The sequence below is a fragment of the Quercus lobata genome, chromosome 1 (assembly GCF_001633185.2).
Source record: "Quercus lobata isolate SW786 chromosome 1, ValleyOak3.0 Primary Assembly, whole genome shotgun sequence".
Classification (NCBI taxonomy): domain Eukaryota; kingdom Viridiplantae; phylum Streptophyta; class Magnoliopsida; order Fagales; family Fagaceae; genus Quercus; species Quercus lobata.
This window is the reverse complement of record NC_044904.1, coordinates 20,166,632-20,186,702: the sequence shown is the minus strand read 5'-3', so window position 1 is coordinate 20,186,702 and position 20,071 is coordinate 20,166,632. Positions and strand designations below refer to the sequence as shown.

General features: G+C 36.3%; 3 protein-coding genes across 7 annotated transcripts; 2 read left to right on the top strand and 1 right to left on the bottom strand.

Moving 5' to 3' along the window:
* Nucleotides 1-2,694: 2,694 nt before the first annotated feature.
* Nucleotides 2,695-4,510, top strand: LOC115985924 (14-3-3-like protein). Of its 2 annotated transcripts, none has more exons than XM_031108884.1 (2): nt 2,695-3,619; nt 4,158-4,510. In XM_031108884.1, exons 1-2 carry the CDS (start codon nt 3,307-3,309, stop codon nt 4,160-4,162), a joined length of 318 nt encoding a protein of 105 aa, XP_030964744.1. In that variant the 5' UTR covers nt 2,695-3,306; the 3' UTR covers nt 4,163-4,510. The 2 variants fall into 2 exon arrangements, with proteins under 2 accessions (XP_030964744.1, XP_030964696.1); XM_031108836.1 differs by having other exon boundaries at nt 4,140-4,510.
* A 3,147-nt stretch (nt 4,511-7,657) lies between these two features.
* On the top strand, nt 7,658-8,754 carry LOC115982539 (lamin-like protein). The gene is made up of 2 exons (XM_031105168.1): nt 7,658-8,142; nt 8,218-8,754. Exons 1-2 carry the CDS (start codon nt 7,896-7,898, stop codon nt 8,544-8,546), a joined length of 576 nt encoding a protein of 191 aa, XP_030961028.1. The 5' UTR covers nt 7,658-7,895; the 3' UTR covers nt 8,547-8,754.
* A 124-nt stretch (nt 8,755-8,878) lies between these two features.
* LOC115982515 (protein argonaute 4-like) lies at nt 8,879-16,922 on the bottom strand. 4 transcript variants are annotated; one of them, XM_031105136.1, is made up of 24 exons: nt 16,817-16,922; nt 16,123-16,183; nt 14,301-14,588; nt 13,991-14,196; nt 13,674-13,898; nt 13,424-13,560; nt 13,242-13,339; nt 13,053-13,150; nt 12,745-12,913; nt 12,534-12,650; nt 12,341-12,448; nt 12,154-12,216; nt 11,969-12,082; nt 11,728-11,893; nt 11,516-11,628; nt 11,238-11,375; nt 10,915-11,045; nt 10,502-10,567; nt 10,354-10,417; nt 10,122-10,233; nt 9,947-10,020; nt 9,741-9,835; nt 9,611-9,642; nt 8,879-9,421 (listed from the first exon to the last, which is right to left on the bottom strand). In XM_031105136.1, exons 3-24 carry the CDS (start codon nt 14,583-14,585, stop codon nt 9,246-9,248), a joined length of 2,787 nt encoding a protein of 928 aa, XP_030960996.1. In that variant the 5' UTR covers nt 14,586-14,588; nt 16,123-16,183; nt 16,817-16,922; the 3' UTR covers nt 8,879-9,245. The 4 variants fall into 4 exon arrangements, with proteins under 4 accessions (XP_030960996.1, XP_030961012.1, XP_030961020.1 ...); XM_031105152.1 differs by having other exon boundaries at nt 16,813-16,908; XM_031105160.1 differs by having other exon boundaries at nt 16,809-16,894.
* Between the last annotated feature and the right edge of the window lie 3,149 nt (nt 16,923-20,071).

Here is a 20,071-nt window from a genome sequence, read left to right as displayed (position 1 = left end):
CACACAAAAGAAAGCAAAAGAAAAAAAAAATACTGGACAAGCTTGCCCAGTAAATCAAAAGAAAAAAAAAAGAGGTAGGCAACGTCCAAAAAAAAAAAAAGCAACGGGAAAAAAAATATATATATATATATATATTTTTTTTTTTTTTAAAGTGTGAAGAAAAGTAACGAAGGCAATGTGCAATTGCACATTGGGCATTTTTGTCCAAAAATGATGTTTAATTTCTCCTTTCAGTTTTCTCTCAATTTTGGGGAGAAAACTTTTTGGTGAGCCCAAGGAGAAAACATTTAGGCCCCACTATTTATTTTCCTTCCTCCTCACTCAACCAAATACTCTCAAAAAGGTTTTCCTTCCCATTTTCTCTCTAGAGTTTTACATCCACCCTATTTCACCTCCAAACAAACACATCCTAAGGGCAAAGACATTTTTGAAAAAATGTTTTGCTAGCACATGAGTTAGTGAAAGGGCATCATAAGACTCTTGCACGGAAAGATGTACTATTAAGGTTGAGTTAAGGAAAGATTATGATTTTGTTAGCAATTAATTTTAGAACCATATAAAAAGTCACAACTTTTACTACAACTATCCTATGTGGCAGACTGTAACTAGCTGCATATCACTTTCACATGAATTTACCATTTTTTCTCTACCACTCACAATCTACCACATGAACAATTGTGATTTATTACATGGTCTTAGAATTTTTGTTTGTTAGCTGGAATTTTGTGTTGAGGTACTTGTTTGATAGCTTCAAATTCAACCCTCTTTGCAAAAACTTGGAGACAACTCATACGGGCTTTGCAGATGACCAGCTTATTTTCTCAATGGCATGTCAAATATTTGGGATTGCCTCTAGTTTCTGGTAAGCTCAGCTTGAAATACTTTGAGCCTCTACAAGACAAAGTTGAGGCTAGAATCAGCTCTAGGACAGTTAGGAAACTAACCTTTGCTGGAAGGTTGCAACTCCTTCAGTCAATTTTATGCAATATTCAGTCCTTTTGGTCAAGTCAGTGTTTATTGCCTAACAAAGTAATCAAAGTCTTGGAGCAAAAAAATTCAACCAATTTGTATGGCATGGACAAAATATAGACACAAAAACATTTGGCATCTGTTAACGTGACAAATTATTAATGGTAAGGAAAAAATTAATATCAATAATGAACACAAATGAGAACCAATATAAACTTTTCACACCAATAGATACTAAAAATATTGTCAAATTTTGTGTGTATATAATATTGCCTAACACCGAGGTGGCACTAGAATAGCTTGGGACACAATTTGTCTCTCGTCCCCTTATTTTTCTCTCAAGTCAATTCACATTGCCTAACAAAGTAATCAAAGTCTTCGAGCAAAAAAATTCAACCCATTTGTATGCAATGGATAGAATATAGATATAAAAAATTTGACACCCGTTAACATGACAGAGTATTAATGGTAGGTAAAAGAATAATATCAATGATGGGCATAGATAAGAACTAGTACAAACTTGCCACACCACTAGGTGTAAAAAATGTTGTCAAATTTAGCCACTATTGTAGCTTGGGACACAGTTTGTCTCCCATCCCCTTATTTCTCTCTCTCTCTCTCTCTCTCTCATTTGATTGTGGGTTTGATTTGGGTGAGCTACAGAAAAACTAAAGAGAATATAATAATAATAATAATAAAAAGAAGAAGGGAGGACACAAAAATAATAATAGAAAATTAATGAAATAGGATATATATATATATATATATATATATATAAAATAGAAAATCATATATGAATTTTTTGAAAAGTAGTTAACTAAATTTTTTTTTCATTTAAAAAAAAAATGGTTCTTATCTTAAAATAAAGAAAATTTTAGGAAAGAAAACAGGAATGCTCGAAGAACCATATTGCAGCTTACCCTCTCTCTTTTTTTTTTTGGATGAAATTAGTTTCTCTACTTTTTTCTGAATGCAGCTTACCCTCTCTTATTCACTCTTTTTAAATACTATATTATATAAATCTAAGTAATCCCATGGACCATGGATGACTTTTGCGGTAATTCTTCATTTTCATAAGATAAGTTTATTGGGCTAAATGGACGGAGCGAGATGGGGGAATCTCTATCACGCCCACACTTTTTGACCCAAGCATAAATTTTTGAGGGGAAAAAAAAAGTGGAAGAGTATCTAGGGTGATTTTGTTTTTACAAGATTGCTCCTAAACCTCTTTATATATATTTTTCTTTTCTTATAATAAGCCTAATCTCTTCACAATCGGTTTGTGCTTGCAAGCATTTCTTTGAAACACTGAAATGATGAAGTTTTTACAACTTCACAATCGATGATAAAAAATTTAAGGAACATATTTCATTTCATATATATTTAAGTTTGATTCTATACTAAGAATTTATTTAGATAAACTTATTTTTATCATTTTTTTGATTATTTAAGGTGAAAATACACTTTTGGTCCCTACATTTTGGGCCTATTGTCAATTTGATTCCTAAATTGATTTCATTCATAGGTCGGTCCCTGATTTCAGAAAATCGTTTTTTTTTTTTTTTTGCCCCTATCGTCATCCTAGTAACAGAAAATGCATACGTGACAAATGGAATTTACTGTTGGCTGATGTATCTAATAAAATAATAATAAAAAACCACCTCAGCATGCCATGTCAACGTCTAATTTAAAAAAATTAATTTATGAATTTTAAAAAAATAAAAATACATAGTTTCAGATTTGAGCAGGAATACACAAGAACTCAAGAACATGAACCTAGATCACAAGAACTCAAGAACACAAAGTTCCTGGGCATTCAACATCTTTCCCAGAAAATTTCACCAAACACTGAAAAAATTCACATCTAAAAAGCCGATGCCTAAGATCTTCATCACAACATTTTCTTTCCACCCAAAACCAGAAATTTTCTTATGAAACAATCACACACAAACCCAGCCAATTCGGCTCACAATAACAACAAACCCAACCAACCTCATAAATTTTCCTTAAACAATCATCAACATTTTCCCTAGAAAATCAAGATTTTCTTTCAAACCAAACACTAAAATAACTCACATTTAATAAACCAATGCTTAAAATACATACAAAATCCCTATCCTCCACCGAAACCTCCAACAAATCAAACCCATAAACCCAGAAAAATCATCAAATCCACATGAAAAAAGACAAACCCAACAACAAGTGAACAGATCAGAAACCCACCGATCGAGCCACATCGCCACCGATCCTGCAATCCGAAACCCACATGAACAGATTAAAGCACCAATCAAAGAGGAGATGGTGAAGCTTTCCGAGCAAGCCTAGTGGTACAAGACGATGGTGGAGTTCATGGAGAAGGTCTCGGCGGTGGTGGAGAGCGAGGAGCTCACCGTCGAGGAGCGAAACCTTCTCTCCATGGCGTACAAGAACAAGATCGGCGCGAGGCGAGCATCGTGGTGCATCATCTCCTCGATCGAGCAGAAGGAGAGCCGCGGCAACGAGGACCATGTGTCCATGATCCGGGACTACAGATCCAAGATCAAGTCGGAGCTCTCCAACATCTGCGACGGAATCCTCAAGCTCCTTGACACCAAACTCATCCCCTCCGCCACCACCGGCGACTCGAAGGTCTTCTACCTCAAGATGAAGGGTGAGTGAGCTCCGGCCATGGACAGTGGAGAGTGAGAGACTCTATCCATTGAGCGTGAAGAGAGTGAGAGAATTTGAGATTAGTCTTTCAGTGTAGGGATTTTTTTTTTTTTTTTTTTTTTTTTAAGTTGATGGGGTTAAAGAAAAATAAAAACAAAATCAAAAAGAATTAAAAAGATAATGATTTCTGATTTTTTTAAGAAATTATTTTAGTTTAAATTAGATTTAAGGTTTTTTTAAATTTAATTTACTTTTTTTTTTAAAAAAAATTCTGAGTTGGTTTTTTTTTTATTAATTTAAATGCTGATGTGACATTTAAAAAATGTTAAATATATTTTTTTATTATTATTTTATTAGTCACGTCAGCAAATAATGCATTCCGTTTGTCACCTCATGCTCATGCTCTATTAGTTTTTTGGTACGTCTATTAGTTTTCTTCATCTATTTCTTCGTTTTTTGAACGAAGTTCATAGGAATTCTGCCGTTACTCATGCTCTTATCCATCCTATTTTCATTCATAGGATTTTGTTGCTTCTCAGTTTAGTTGATTTCCCTGCTGGTGAGCCCGTACATGTTATAGCCCCCATAGGTGCCACCTTCCTTAGGCAAAGGGCTGCTCACTTGAGAGTTGGCTCTTCACGTCCTAAAGGTGAGTCTTCTAGTGCTATACTCTCTCCTCCCTCTTCTACAGGTGCTGTTACGGCTGAGGCATCTGGTGCTGCTGCTGATGCTGATGTTGATGTTCCTCAATCGACTACTTCAGATGATTCAAACATTCGACGTACGTTGAATCATGTCTTAACCATTCAGGGGGAGAGTTGTTTTTTGTTTGTTGGAGCTTGTGGAGATTAGATTGTATCTAGGTGCTTCACTTTGTATTTACCTTTTTAGCTCTTGATGTATTTTTATTGGGCTATTCATGTTAGGGGGAGATACATTTTTTTTTTTTTTTTTGTTTTATATGTTTCTTGATTCACTGCTTATTGATTTATATTTATGAGTTATTCATTGATATATGTCTTTATTTTGTGTTGAGTGAAATCAAGAACTTATTTTGTTTACTTGTATTTTCCACACATACATTTATGCGTTTTGTTTAGTGTTTTAGGAAATATACAGGTTGATTCAATTGAGCTGCTATCTACACTTGCAACTAATGGATAGTAGTTAGGATTGGATTTGTTATAATGAGCATTTTTTGTAAAGGGCTTTTCTTTGTAAACTTTGAGTTTTTAGTTGTATTTTGTCACGGATTGTTAAAGGGGGAGTTTGTTAGGTTCTAAAGACTTAGGAACTAATATATTTAAAACTCTAATGTGTATTGTTGACAAACCATGATCAAAACAGGTTGTTTAGTCGTGTTTAAACTTGCTCAAAGTTGTGTCTTTTATGTAAAGTTAGATTCAAGCTGATGCAGAATTGATAGTGCATTTCGGCCTGGCTTAATCGATCGAAGCTTAGGCTCGATCAATCGAAATTCGGGCAGAATGCGTTTTTCTATAGAATTCCAACTCAGCCCTAATTCATTAAAACGTTTAGGGTTTTATGTTTTTGCCCTAGGTATATAAGGCAAACCCTAACCACGTTTTAGAAGTTGCTCATATTGCGGTTTGTGTAAATCTCTTGTGAGATCTGTGAGGAGTTTTCTTTTACACAAGTTTAGGGTTATCAAGAGGAGATTCGTTCAAGAACTTGATAATCATTCAGTTGCTGCCATAGAAGCTTAAAGAAACACAAGCAGGTGTGCTTGTACTTGCCGGAGAATCCAAAAAAGAAGGAGTTTGTGGTCTCAGAGCTTGCACGTAGTCGTGTCAATAAGTTTCTACTGTAAAATTTCGATTCTTTCATAGTGAATTCAGGTTTACCTTGAGAATAGTTAGGTTAAATCCTCCCCAGGTTTTTACTAGTGTGGTTTCCTGGGTCATCATATTATTGTGTTATTTATATTTCCGCTGCTATGCATAATATGATTGTTTGATTGTGATAACCTAGATCTGAAATTTGGACTAAATAATAACTTGGCTAATTAACTAGGTTAATCCAATTGTGTTTTAAGGGGTCTAAAAACAAACATATATATATATAAATTAAGCGGGCGGGTCGGATTGTAGTAGGTTGGCAAATTTTCAATCCATAACTTAACCCAATCTGCAATTTTGGGGGTCTAACTCGCCCAACCCAAACTACCTAACTTAATGACCCGCACGAGGCAAGCAGGTCGAATGGATCAGCAAGTTAAGTGGATATTTTGCACATCCCTAGTTTTGGATAGAATCATTGAAGATATGGATTAGTGGGAGAGTAATCTTGTTTTGTAGGCATATACTTTTACTGGGTTGTCTCCAAGTTTTCTCCCAACTTAAACGTTGAGTATATGAGTATTTTGGAATCAAAAAAATATTCAGTCCAAATAAGAGAAACTCTTAAATAGCAGTATAGATAAGGCTATTTAATATAAAATAAATAGAATCAAATTAAAAAACTTTAATAACTAACAAGTAACAACACTAAACTGAAAAATATCTAAAGAATTAAATAATTTTGATTAACATTACAATGATAATAACAATACTCCAAGTATATTCTAGTAGGAATATTCACCCACCCCCGTTGCCCCCGCCCTTTTCCTGTTAGGAAAAGGAAAAAACAAAGAAAGAAAGAATATATGAAGTAATACACCTAAATAAATACTGTTACTTGAGTCTTTAGCTTTTACATGGTGAAATTTGTGAACAACTTGTATATAGCAGTTTCAGTGGGTGTCCAAGTTGTCAAGTAAGATAGTATGTATGTGTATATATATATATATATATATATATATAACACTTTATATTACTGATGATAAAACTTACAAAGTTGCAATACAAATAAGTGCATAACTGAAAGCTTGAGCACATATTTAAACTGTTTACAATAAGGTTGGTAGAGTTCCTAAAACCTAAAAGTTCTCCTGTTTAGAACTCTGGAACAAAATGATAAAACTGGTAATAAAAAATTGAATGCCTTCGGGCTTCTAAATTATAGAGACCATGGAAGCATTGGATCCTTTGAAGCTCCCAGAAATTTCAATAGTGAATTGCTTTTACTGTGGTGAAATACACTAAAAGCAAATCTAATTTTTTACGGTTGAAGCTAAGTGAGAATTTTCAGTGCGACGGGACTGTTCATAAATAGTGTTTTGTTAGGATACTGTTTACTTGTTTTGTCTTCTTTTGTCAATAAGGATACTGTTTACTATTAATTGGCGAGCAAGATCCTTTAATTCTTCTGTGGTTTTTCTAGAAACTGAGATGGAATCCAAGCTTGACTGTGATCTTAGTTTGAAGGCAATTGGCTGAGGAGCTGAGGGAGAAAAATCCTGTTGTATTTCTTTTTATTTATATATAGAGTACCTTGTATGTCAATTAAGCTGTATGTGTTAAATATATTCTTAAAAAATAAAAAGAAAGAAAAAAGAAGAAGAAGAAGTTATGTGTTATACAAATTAGGATACTCGAAAATTTATTTTTGATAATCACGTATGGAGTTTGATAACTTCGTAAAATTATTTACACATAGTGAAGTTCTCCCTCTAACGAGTGTGCACCCCACTCGATAGCTTAGGAAAGATTTACAAAGATTTCTTGTTAATTTGTCAATTATCATGTAAATCTTTTAAAGACTTCTTTCTTGCCAATTTTTCAACTGTTAGTACCATGTAAATCTTCAGTGTAACATTCTTATTTTATCATTTGTTAAAAAGAAAATGGGACTTAATATTACAAGCCCTACATTGGAAACGAAAGATATTTTATACCTTAAGATTTTCAAACATTGAACGTAAGGGATAGATTTTTTTCACATAACCTTCTTTAGTTTATTAGTAGCTTGTTTCTTGGCCAATTAACCCCCTTAAGAAAATAAATAATGTATGCAACCTTGAGAGGTAACATGTATGCATCGTAGAGGGTCATTTAGTGTTCTTTGTTTAAATGTCTCCAATAATGCAAGATCTCTTTTACGTTTTCATATTCGATGTGATGCCAAGATGCTCGCAGCCAATGTAAATAATATTGTTCATTGTATTTTCTTTGTAGATGTCCACTAAAAAGTAGGCCACATGAGGCCCAAATAGCCGACGTGAGCAGCATTTGGTTTAGCACAATTCCAAACCCAAGTATTCAGCAAAAAGAATTCCAAACCCAGCTAGTCAGTTCATGCTAAAAAGCATTAGATTCTTCTGCCAAATGCCAAGTAAATGAATTAGAGATTAGCACTGGCGCCTTTACGCATGAGATATGCATGTGAATGTGCTTCTTGAACCCTTCTGCAAGGACTTGTGCTCTTGGAGAATTAGGCTGTTGAAAATGGAGAATTTTAGGAAAGTGGTTTTGTGCTTGATTGTCATTATGATGGGAATATTTTCCGCAAATTGCAGAGACCCAGTACTCCACAGGGTTGGAGGTGGAAGATACACTTGGGCACCCAACATTAACTTCACAGATTGGTCGAGCCGCGAGCAGTTCTTTGTGGGTGACTGGCTCTGTAAGTTCTCTCTTTTTCTCATTCACTAATATCTCAAACTAATTTTGACCCTTTTTTTTTTCTTGCAATTTCAAGACTTTGGGTTTGATAAGCACCTCTACAATGTTTTGGAGGTGAACAAGACTAGCTATGAAAAGTGCATTGACAAAGGCTTCATGAAGAATATCACAAGGGGCGGTCGCGATGTGTTCAATCTCACAGAGGCAAGACCATATTACTTCCTCAGCGGAAGAGGATATTGCTTCAAGGGAATGAAAGTTGAAATTCTGGTTCACAATTACCAAGCCCCACCAGCAGTACCAATTGTAGTGCATAAAACTTCTGCCGCAGATATCAGCAGAAACATCCAACTTGAGCTAATTGCAACCGCACTAGTCTGGACCTTCCTCTTCAAATACATATAAATTCTGAGGATTTCAAAGTAGCTTCAACCCACGAAGAAGCTCCCACCAAATAGGAGTTGGCTCTTTGCTTTGTTGTGGAAACTTTTAACTTTTATGGCAAACATATGAATTAAGATGATCACCATTTCAATTTTTCGGTTCTCTTGTTCTGAAGCAGATTTCAATTTTAACATAGCCATCCAATTGCATCACGGTGGCAGTGATTAAATGCCACTCACATAAATTAGCTAATTTTATCATTAAAGTAATCCTGTAATAAGGCAGGGTCAGAAGTCATTCTTTCCATACTATGACAATAAGAATAAAATTCAGCCATAGCACCCTTCCGAAGATAAGTAAAATCACCATGTGGCTCCCCACATTCATTTCATAACCAAATTGATAAATGCTACAAAAAGATAAACTTCTGTAACTGGCCATCCAGATCAAACCCAGGTCTATGATTCCAAAACAAAACCATCAGTAACTAGACTTCACACAGTCAGTAGATACAAGTTACTAGGATGGCCACAGTACAAGCAGCAGCATATAAGTGCAGAAAATTAAGAGGTACCACTGACAGGCCTAGACATCAACATATCAAAAAGGTGGTCCAACGTCTCCACAGCCAGGGGAGGCCACACCAAAAACTACGGCTATATACAGACCATGTGTTCATAATACTACTGTCATTTTTCATAGGCAGAGGGTACAAGCCTCTCAACAAAAGAACATCGAGTTGCACACGTTCTCCTGCAATCTGGGAAGTTGCGGGACAGGAACAGCTCCAGCAGAAGTCACTCCACCATGGCTTGAGGATGTCTCAGATAACTCCTCAAATTTCATGAACTGTCCCATTTGGGTGGCTGCCAAGTGTGCATAACATATAGGAGCAACTGCAGGCAGTGAAAAAAATTTAGATAACAAAAGAATACAACTAATTTTGGGATTTAATTACACTAAATGAGTCAGTAGTACGATTCAGGAACCAAGTCAAATAATAAATCAAAATCCACTACAATCATAAAGCTGGGTAAATGAATTTAGTTGATTGCATCAGCGGGCAATGATCAACTCTGCATTACCTACAGAAATGGCAGTGGTGCTTCTCTGGTACCTGCATTTAGCACAAATATAATTTAGAAGGATTGTACCAGCTTACTCTAGCTCAAAACAAGCAATTGAAGCAATCATTAAGGCCAAATATCTACTCACACATATGACAGGGAATGCACAAGTTCCTGTAGATCATCTGCTGAAAAACCAACGTCATCTAACAGGACATGGTAATGCGTAGGCCTCGTGGTACCCTGTTGCAACAGAAGATCAAAAGAAGTCGGTACATTGATTTCTTGATATCACAAAAAGAGATCAGGAAATTAATCCGACAATCAGGTAATAGTAAACAAATTGATACTGACAATCATTCCAGCATGTGCACATAGGTAGAAATCATTGTTTCGTGGATGACAAACTTTGTTATCTATAACAGTTCCTGCACAAAAGATTGGACAGAAGAAAGATGAACAAATCCTCAAGCTTAATATTGGATACCATAATGGAGTAATCTACAGAAACTTAGGCGAGCTTGCTCACCAGGTGGAACATTATCAGGAGATCCAGGCTGGAAGAATTTCGTATGGTGGTTTTTCTGTGCAACAATTACCACAAACTTTGGGTTCCACTTCTCATCGAGAAACTTGCAGGACTAGAAACAGTAACAAACATTAAGTTGATCCAGTTCAATGAACAAAACCAGCACACAAATAAAGCAAAGTTGCAGCTTTTAAAGATATAATTCAAGAGGACTGGTTGGGGGTTAGAGAACCTCAATGATTTGATCCAGTTCAATGTTCAACACTTGGTTGAATTGCGATTCACTGACTCCATCCCTAAATCCAATAAAAATCTGACTTGATATAGGAAAATTGAAGCATTAATACTAACAAAAATGAAAAACTTAGGGAGTGACAAACCTGAATATGATAATCTGATCTGGTTTTCTTTTCCCTGAGCTTGTATAGAAGTCCAGCAGAAGCTCCCTGAAAGGGGAGGAAAGAATGAGGTTCCAATTAGATGTCACTTAATCTTCTAATCTGAGAATCAGCAGGAAAACTTTCATTTTCATTTTATCCTTTTTTAATTAATAATTATACATGCACCTGATGCATCTTGGAACTCAAAGATTTAACCCTCCACCTTGCTCTTACAAGGGAAGTTATATTGGAGCTAGAGCTCACTGACTTTTTAACCCTTCACCATGCTCTTTTTAAATATTTGATTGTTTATTTATTGATATTTTCCTCTCTTTTTTTATTGGCAAAATTTGAACATGCCACCTAACCCCTTAACACCAACCCCACCCATTAGATTAAGATAGAAACACCACCTCATTATGCCGTCATCTTCAGTTTCAGATGTTTTCTTAAATAAGGAATCTATCATTTCAACCTTCGGGGACTGTGTCCGAACAGATGCCCTATATTTAGAAATCAATGGCCACTGCCTTGAGCTGACCACCTGAGTTTTTACAAAAGGAATTACAACAAATTTAGTAGATAAGAACTGTTTCCAATGGAAATAGATTTTGATTAAGTGTATAAACAGCTCTTCAATAGTATATATTTACCCCCATAGAAAACACTGGGAATTGCAAAATTTGAACAGCAAAATACTTATTCCGAAAGATATGCCAAAGACAGTATATATTACCGCAGCAATTGATGGTACATCAGACTGCCCAGGAGAGCCATGAGACACATCCATCCCAAGTATGATGGTGGGAGCCTTGGAAACCAATGGGATTGAAGGAGTGTGTTCAACAGCTAGTAATGAATTCAAACCACCCATCTACAATCAAGACAAAAGGGCAAATTGAACAAGTGTGATAATACAATAGTAACAGTCCTGTATCCCAACAATCAATTTCGAACCAGAAGCAGAATGAAAGAGAGAGAGAGAGAGATGGACTAGCCCATACAGTAGCATACCTTTGCATTGATCTTCAAAAGAACATTGGTAAGATATTGGTCATTAACCCTAGTAGGAGCAATGCACTGAGTGACTATTCCATACTCAGCTAGATTCTTTCGCTTCCATGGACCTTAAGATTAAACAAATTTCATTTAGAAAACACTTGCACTGCAAGACCATTCCAAAGCAATTAATACTGTCAGTAAAGGAATTGATCATATCACTCTACCATAAAGATCGGAGTTTTTTCTCTCGGGAAGCAAGCATAGAAGAAACTGTGGAGCACCAGGAAGTTTTGATTGTATATCCTCAAACATCTTCTCCACTCTGGCCATGGGTGGAGCGCGTCTATTCTGAGGATTCTCTTGAAACACATCGAATGGAGCATCTATTTGCTACAAGAATGCAAGAAAGATAGCTATCAGTTACCAGACAAGGCATTGTAGTATTCATATCAGGAACATACTTACAATTCCTTTCAGATCTCCGCATTTAATTAGATCCCGTACAAGACTTTGTGTATCACAACGCGCTGAGAAGTTCACTACAGCCCAGCGTTCAATCTTTGTTGGCTGCACTAATTTCTACACAAAATGTTGAAAATACCATAAGAACCACTGAATCAAAATTAGTATTTATAAAAAAAAGGAAATACCTTGTTGTTGAAATTCCATCTACCATTCCTAGGAAAGAAATCCTCTCCATTGCCCACTTTCAACTGTTGAGAAAACAGGAGAATAAGGGAAAGTTTGACTAATCCAGGGTAACAATGACTATTAATTTCAATCAAAGGCTATTTACACAACCAGTAGCCCACTTCATTACGACATAAAAGAGAATACCCTTGGGGCTGGCAGAACACGGCCATCAACTTGAGTAAAGCTAGTACTGATTGAAATGCCACATGAACGTAGCAACGGTTCAGAATCATAATGGTTACATTTCAAAGCCTGCAACAGAAAACAAGGACCAAAATGTAAGAAGAGAATATGGCAGTAAGAACAAAATCCATCACAATTTCAGCAAGACACCTACCTCAGACAAAACCTTCATCCTCTCTTGTGGCTTTTGCCTTGATTTTTCCACTAGTGAAGCTCTTTGAAGAGTGGATAAAGCTTTTGTGTAACGTTGCAAGGACACCAATGAACAAAGCTGGAAAAAAAAAAACAAAGGAGCAACAGAAACCACATTAAATAAGAACTCATATTTGTAGCACTAAGCCAAACAACTATAATCATTTATTCACCTCAAGAGGGAAGAAAGTTGGGCGCTTTGGCTTCCCAACATTAATACATGGTAGATCTCCAGAATATCGCAATTCTATACCACGATGATTAACAAAATAATCATAGACAGTCACTTCTATCGTCTGAGGTTCACCATCAGCATCATTTCCTCTCTGCTTCAGTGTAAACCTACAAGCAGCATAGCATAGAAAATACTTAAAAATTACATTACAAATGGGGAAGAGTTCAGGTTGTAATTAGGTGCTAGATGAGCAGAAAAAGAATGACAGGCCAGTTTCAACACCAATGAAGGAAAAAGATAAAATACATTTGATCTTTGCATGTCTTCTCGCTCAATCCAGTTATCTTGAACTCTTGATTGGCAGGACTCGTCTTAATCCTCAGATTTTTGAGTGTTCGTTTAGCCTGTTAATACAAACAACCAACATAGCATTGAATAGGGAAAGGAACAAGTAACCAAAATAAAAGAAAGATGCTGAGTCAATAATTTAGTTACCTTTGACCAATCAAGTGAGAAGGGATCTCTCACATTCTGGTTGGCAATTAAGAAATCCACCACCGGTCCAGGCTGTATAATCATGGTAGTTGATACATCTATTCATATAGGAAACAGAACAAGCGACCATAAGAATAGATTCAGAAATTGTAAAAAAAAGATAGAAGTGTAAATGATCTTACCAATATTCAGAGACAAGCCACCCTGGGAGGTTCTAAAACTTGAATGAAATCCTCTGCAGCCAAGAACACCACCTCCAACATCTGCAAAATTTTTTGGATCATTGTGAAAGAAAGATTGACGAACAAGCAGGCAGCCCCTGTAACAGCAACAAAATGGTTAATATGATATGATATAGAATTGAACTAAAAATACACACGCAGAAGGGCAGAAAAACAGATTAAAATTTTAAAATAATTATAATTTACTCACTGTTTAGCTGCATGCTGCCTCAATATAATATCCAACACTCTTAGGGCTTCTTGTGAGTTCTCTGATTCTTGACCCCTTAGGGCATTTGCAATGGCCTGCATGGGAATTTTTGCAGCAAAGCTAATCTCCACTTTGAATGTCTTTGACTGATAAGGACGCCGCATCCTCTTTCGGTCACCCTCATTAGGACTTCCGTGACCATTAGGGCTACTGTTTCCATTATTTCTAGACAGAAAGGACATTCAAGAGAAATTAGAGACGAGCTCAGAAAAATGCAGAACATTTTGAATAAAAACAATCATAAATCATGCATGTACCTATTTGATATGACATCCTCAAGTACAACAGTAAACTCAAGCTTGTTGCGGGGAAGTGGACCAACAGTGAACAAACTCTTCTCCCCATCATAAGCAAAGTCCTTTCCAGCTAACTCAGTATCATAAGTCTCCTGCACCCTATCAATCACTTTTCTACCAACACCTTTACCATCAACAGGGCGACCATCTTCGTAGGCCAAAGAAACCTGTTCAAAACACACAGCAATCAAAATACAAGAATAAGTTCAAAAATGAGATATTTTCATCCAAACCCAACTTGGGTGTTGTATATGAGAAAATCAGAACATACACTATAATGGAAGAAATGGCCATCAACATTATTGACCCCAACTTTGAAGTGATTAGTAAGCAGTTGTATCTTCTGTCCTTTGTTTGCAAGACCACGCCTAGCAATGGGAACTCGCATAACCTTTTTCTTAACTGGTTCAGGAGGTTGGTCTCCTTCTGCGCGGACTGGAACAACATTTGGAGGAATAACAGGGGGAGGAGGTGGCAATGCCTCCTGTGCTCCATTCCCATTTGTTGCTCCATTCCCATTTGCTACTCCATTACCATCTGGCTCAAATGAATCCATAACCTAAGAAGAAAATGAAAAAAAAAAAAATTTATCATATATGCGTGTGTATATGTGTGTGTGTGTGTGTGTGTGTCTATAAATCAGGTATCTGATAAACCAAAGTTATTGTCATCAAGATCAACTCATGAAATTACTTTTGCATAACTTTCAGGCAGAACACTAAAATATAACGGTTATAACCCCTCCAAATGCCTACACAGCATAATAAAAACATAAAGGTGGTATCAGGAATCCTAAATAAGGTGCTACAAATCAAACCAAGTTCTAATAAGTAATAACTAAAAGGAATGAACCTATGAGCTCATAAGATTTTCTGTGAAATTCATGTTTTAATAGAAAAATTATGTCATCAGAAGCACCCCAGACGGTATAAACAATACTTTTTTCATAGGTATTAGATGGTCCCATAAGGCACACAAATTCTTTAGTACAAAACAAGAGAACAGACAACTAAAGTAAACATCATTGAGAGAAGACAATCCTAATAAAACAATTTTTCAGTGGCTAATAAAGCAGATTCTGACACTCAACCCATCAAAGGTGTACTCAAATTTCCAAACTCATACACATAAGAGGTTATTACCACCGTCAGAAAATACAGCACAAATGCATGACCAACAAATAACGCAATTTATATTGACTTTTTAATGCATACTGCAGAAATAATCATAAAAAAAGGTCTTCAAACTCCGGGTTTTGGAACTTCAAGTTTTATGTTAAAGCATAAGCAAGTTCCCCAAAAAAGAAAACCCAAAATAAAAAATGGTAACAGGAGCTGCAAAATTTAGTTGCAGATCAGAACCCTTCAAAGCAGTACACAAACCATGCGTGAAAAAGATTTTTGAGCAACAAACTAGGACCCCTAAAAGTAAAAAATAGCTTGTAGTTGTACATAACAAAAACAAACCCAGACAAACAAGAAGTAAAACAGTTTATTTAACACCATAAAAGCAAGCTAAACTAATCAAAAGAAAGAAACAATGCATGTTAAAATCACAGATAATAAAGCTAGAAAACCTTTAAATAACCAGACAAACCCAGCAAATGACATTTAAATAACACTAGTTTCTAGAGAGATTCAAGCATAAAACAGGCATGCAGATTTGGAAAACAGAACACACATATTATATGGAAACATTACCAGCTAAAGAAGAAAGAAATTACTCAACCATTAAAGCTGAAGAAGCCTCTAACAAACAAACCAACATTACATACCCAAAAGACTGAACAGAAAGTACTATGTTACAAAGCACATGCAACACCAAACAACAGTCTCTAAACTTTATGAAGTCACAGACACTAAAACAAGAAACAAAATCAAGTTCAATAAACCCAGAAAAAAAAAAAAAAATTACTCAACACAGAAAAAACAAGCAAACTCAAACCAGAAAGGGAAATTTTTTTTACGATAAGCACTGTTAATTACAGAGTTACCCAAACACATAGCATATAACGAAAATGCTAACACATTAACCCCAAACAGGCATGCAAGCAAGAACATTAATAATATCGTACATTCACAACAACATATTACCTTAAAAAGCTAAAACAAACGGCTTTTCCAAGCCCAAGTCTCGGAGATTCCTCAGTAAACTCTGCAAGCAAAACCCAAAACAGAGCAAATAAGCGCAGATCGAAACCATAAACCACAAAATAAACCTTTTTTTAGAAAAAAAACCCATTATTTTTCGAAGAACACAAACATAAGACCACAACAATATTACTGCAACCAAGATCATAAAATAGAAAAAAAAAATTTAAAACTTTTTTCAGAAAACAAAAAAGTCTGTGCTAAACGACACAATAGACTGTCACTGAAACCTTCTTACCAGGCCTAAAAAAAATTACTTTTTTTTTTTCTAATTTGAAGAAGAAAATGAAAAAATCACAGCAAGGAAGATTCTTTCCAGAAGCAGAAACCGAGAAAATAGTCACAGATCGAGCTCATACAAAGGAAATACCCAAAAAGCCCAAACCAAACAAAGCTTTAAACCCCACACAAAAAAAAAAAAAAAAAAAAAAAGGCACAGCATTACAGATACTAAACCTGAAAACACCAAAAACAGTTTTGAAAAAAAAAAAAAACACTACCAAAAAACCAAAGGGAGTTGTTAGACCTTACCTAAACCCAAAATGCAGAAGAGAAAAACAGTGAAAAAGAAAGAGTGTTTGCTCTTCTAAATAATGGTGGAAACTAGAAAAAGAGAGAGAGGTTTTTACTAACTCACTCGTCAGTCGTCACTGGACCTTGTCAACGCAGAGTGGTGAGTGGTCTGTTTTGTTCCGCTCAGCCTCTCAAAAAGTTTGCGTGATATCAGCCAGAACAAACAAAACCAACCCTATATTAGAGAAAGTAGTAGTGAGTGAAATTACTTAATTGTAAATATTACAGTGACGTGGGGTCATCCGGTCATTTTCTACTTACCTTTTGTCTCTCCCAAGTCTCCACTACGTTAAACCCTAGGCAACTAGTCCCAGATCCTCTGCATCTCAATCTATCATCGTTTCTGTAATTTTTATTACGATGGTGATGCACGGCTGAGATTGCTATGTGTCATTAATGAAAAAGTTTGATTACCGCAATTAATTGCAATAGTTTAGAACCATAACTTTTACCGTAATTGAATAAAATGATGAGTCAATTTGAAGTGGCGTGCAGTTAATTACTATAAAAGTTGTGTAACTTGTCATATCACGAGTGATTATCGTATATTATTGGTGTGATGGTCATTTTATAAAAATAAGTGATGGTCACTTTATAAAAATAAGTGTTTATAGAGTATGGAATAAGGGCCGAGTTTAAGTCTCTAGGAAAGAGTTTTACACACATATACACATAGTCATAAATTAGGTTAGAATATAATTTCTATCTTGCATAAAAAAATGAATAGTAAAAGTGTGGTCTCATATGGGAGAAATTATAAGGTCCATATGGTAGACAAGTGACATAGACCAGTATTCCACTAAAAGACTTATACCTATTTAAAATTGTTGAGTTAAAAAAAAAATTTAAATAGAAATTGATTACTGACTCAATAATTTTAAATAAATAAAAATCTTTTAATCAAATAATAGAAAAATAACATGATTCACTAAAGAACTGTATAATTTCTCCTCATATGGACCTATCAATATCATTATAACTCGTCTTCATGTGATAAGTTTGCAGTAAAAGTTGTGTAAATTTATGTAGTCGCGCTCGACAATTAATGGATAGGGTTCGGTTACTCTTTCTTTTTTTTTATTCTTTTTTTAATTTAATAAGTGACGTTGAGTGCTCTGGCGGAAGCTCGGGAGTCGGGTCGAATTGGTTGTGTCACTCGCGCCTCGTGTTTCGCCTAACTCCACTAGGTGGGGCTCCCTAGGGGACAATGTTAATTTTTTAAGTTTACGGTTTTGCCACTGCTCAAAACTCAAAATGACGGATGTGTCCCCGTTTTTGGGCCTTTATTAAAAAATCTAATCTAATCTAAATCTAAGTAATAAATACACACAAACAGTAAAATGATACGTTTCTCCATTCTGTGGGAAAGACAAGACAGGATTTGATGAAGGGTGTCTCTGTGTGTTTCGAAAAGGTGGGATTTGGTTGTCATTTGCGTTTGTGGGTACCACATGGTGGTCAACTACCACATTTAAATTTTAAACTGCAAATCATAATTTTTTAAAATTTAAAATCGTGAACAAGGATAAATATTGTGTTTAGATTTTGCTACCTAACAACAATTTTGAATAGATATGATATAATTTTTAAGATGTTTACTACTTCATGATGAGTAGAATTTGAATTACATAATTTTTTATTTGATGATAAACAAATTTATCAAATTAGAACCAGTTCAAATCTTACCATATTTGCAGGAGGTTCCAACTTATGTTATACATATTCTAATTTTTAAAAAAAAATTTATAATGGTGGTTGTAAGGACACGATTCTGTAACGAACCGTAACAGTGTTGGGTTCGCACGTGAAATGGCCCAAACAACATCATTTGTAGAGTATGGGTTTGAAAGGCTAGGCTTTGGTCACCAGGCGGTGGGTTTTTTGTGGTGTTCATGCATGGTTAAATTTTCTTCACCCCTGGAGTCTTTCTCCTGGAGGTGGGCTAGGAGACTCTGGTTTTTGGTCATTTTTCCCAGCCTCCTTCTTGGTGCACCTACCTTTTTATTATATAGTCCGTCTTGGTTGATCCTAGCCCTCCACTTGTTGGTCAGGCAGGTGCTTATTTCTGTATCCATCCCATCAACCGTCCCCTCTTACTTTCTACTAGTTGCGAAAATCGAAGTTTACACCGTCCAAACGTCTTTTCTCATTAATCGGATCTGGACGTTGGCAGATGCATTTAATGCGGAAGGGACGCATTTTCCTTGATCCAATTTTACATCCTGCTTCCCTGTGAGCCCCGTTCCACTCATATCCCCTTCAGGGGGCTGTTTGGGGATAGCCTTCACCAAGACGTTGGTCTTCCCTTTGAAATTCTGGAATGTCGAGGACAGGGTAGTTTCTCAGCCGTTCCCTTTGACACCCCGGTCATCGATTATTCGTACTGGGCAAAATACCTCCTCGGCATGGCTCTGGGCCCAGATAGAGTTTGGGCCGGATTGTAGACCTCCCGGACCCACAATAGCCCCTCAAAATCCTGCTATCCATCTCCTCAGACGGATAGAAGGGTTTTGATGACATCAGAGATCTGTCAATGCCTGTCAATCCTTGTCACCTATCGGTTCCCGAGGTTTTTCATCTACCCAAGGCACGTTCCTAGAGCCGTTGGAAGGCGAAACGTTGCCTCATTAAATACGGGCAGTTTTGTGCTTCCCACGTTCTACGGTATGATGGAAATCGAACGGTGGTGATCTTTTGGTCTTTTTGGGCGGGAAAAGGTGTGCAGTTACCCTAGAAAGTATAAAAGATTTTTTGGGGATGGATCCGTCTCTTCAGTTCTGCACTTAAGAGTTTTAGTGCGTGTATTCTGGGTTCATCTGAACTTCCGCCCAAATTCAAGTCTATCTCAAGCACATAAAGCCTGTCCGAAGCGTAATTCTTCTCTTATGTAAGTTTCCTACCTCCATTAACTCGTGCTTTTTTTTTTTTTTGGGTTTATTTCTCTTTGGCTCCCTTTCCTTTCCTGTCGCGGGTCGGGTTTGTTTAGTAAATCACAAAGATGACTAAATTGAGACTGAGGAAGTTAGTCGATACTGAAGAGGCGATGAATAAGTTCATCGTTGATTATAGGATTCCCCCCAACGTAAGTCTGAAGCATTGTAAGATGGGGGAATGGCACTATAAGAGAGAAACGGGCGCGGTTGTAATTCCCGTCCTCGCCTCTGTTGAGGGAGGTATGAGAATCCCTATGGGGCCAGTAACGAGGGGTTACCTCAGACATTTCCGTTTAGCCCCCACCCAGTACACCGACAACGTTTTTAGAATTCTGGGTTGCGTGGACGCTTTAAATGAGAAGATGGGGTTAAGACTGACCCATCAT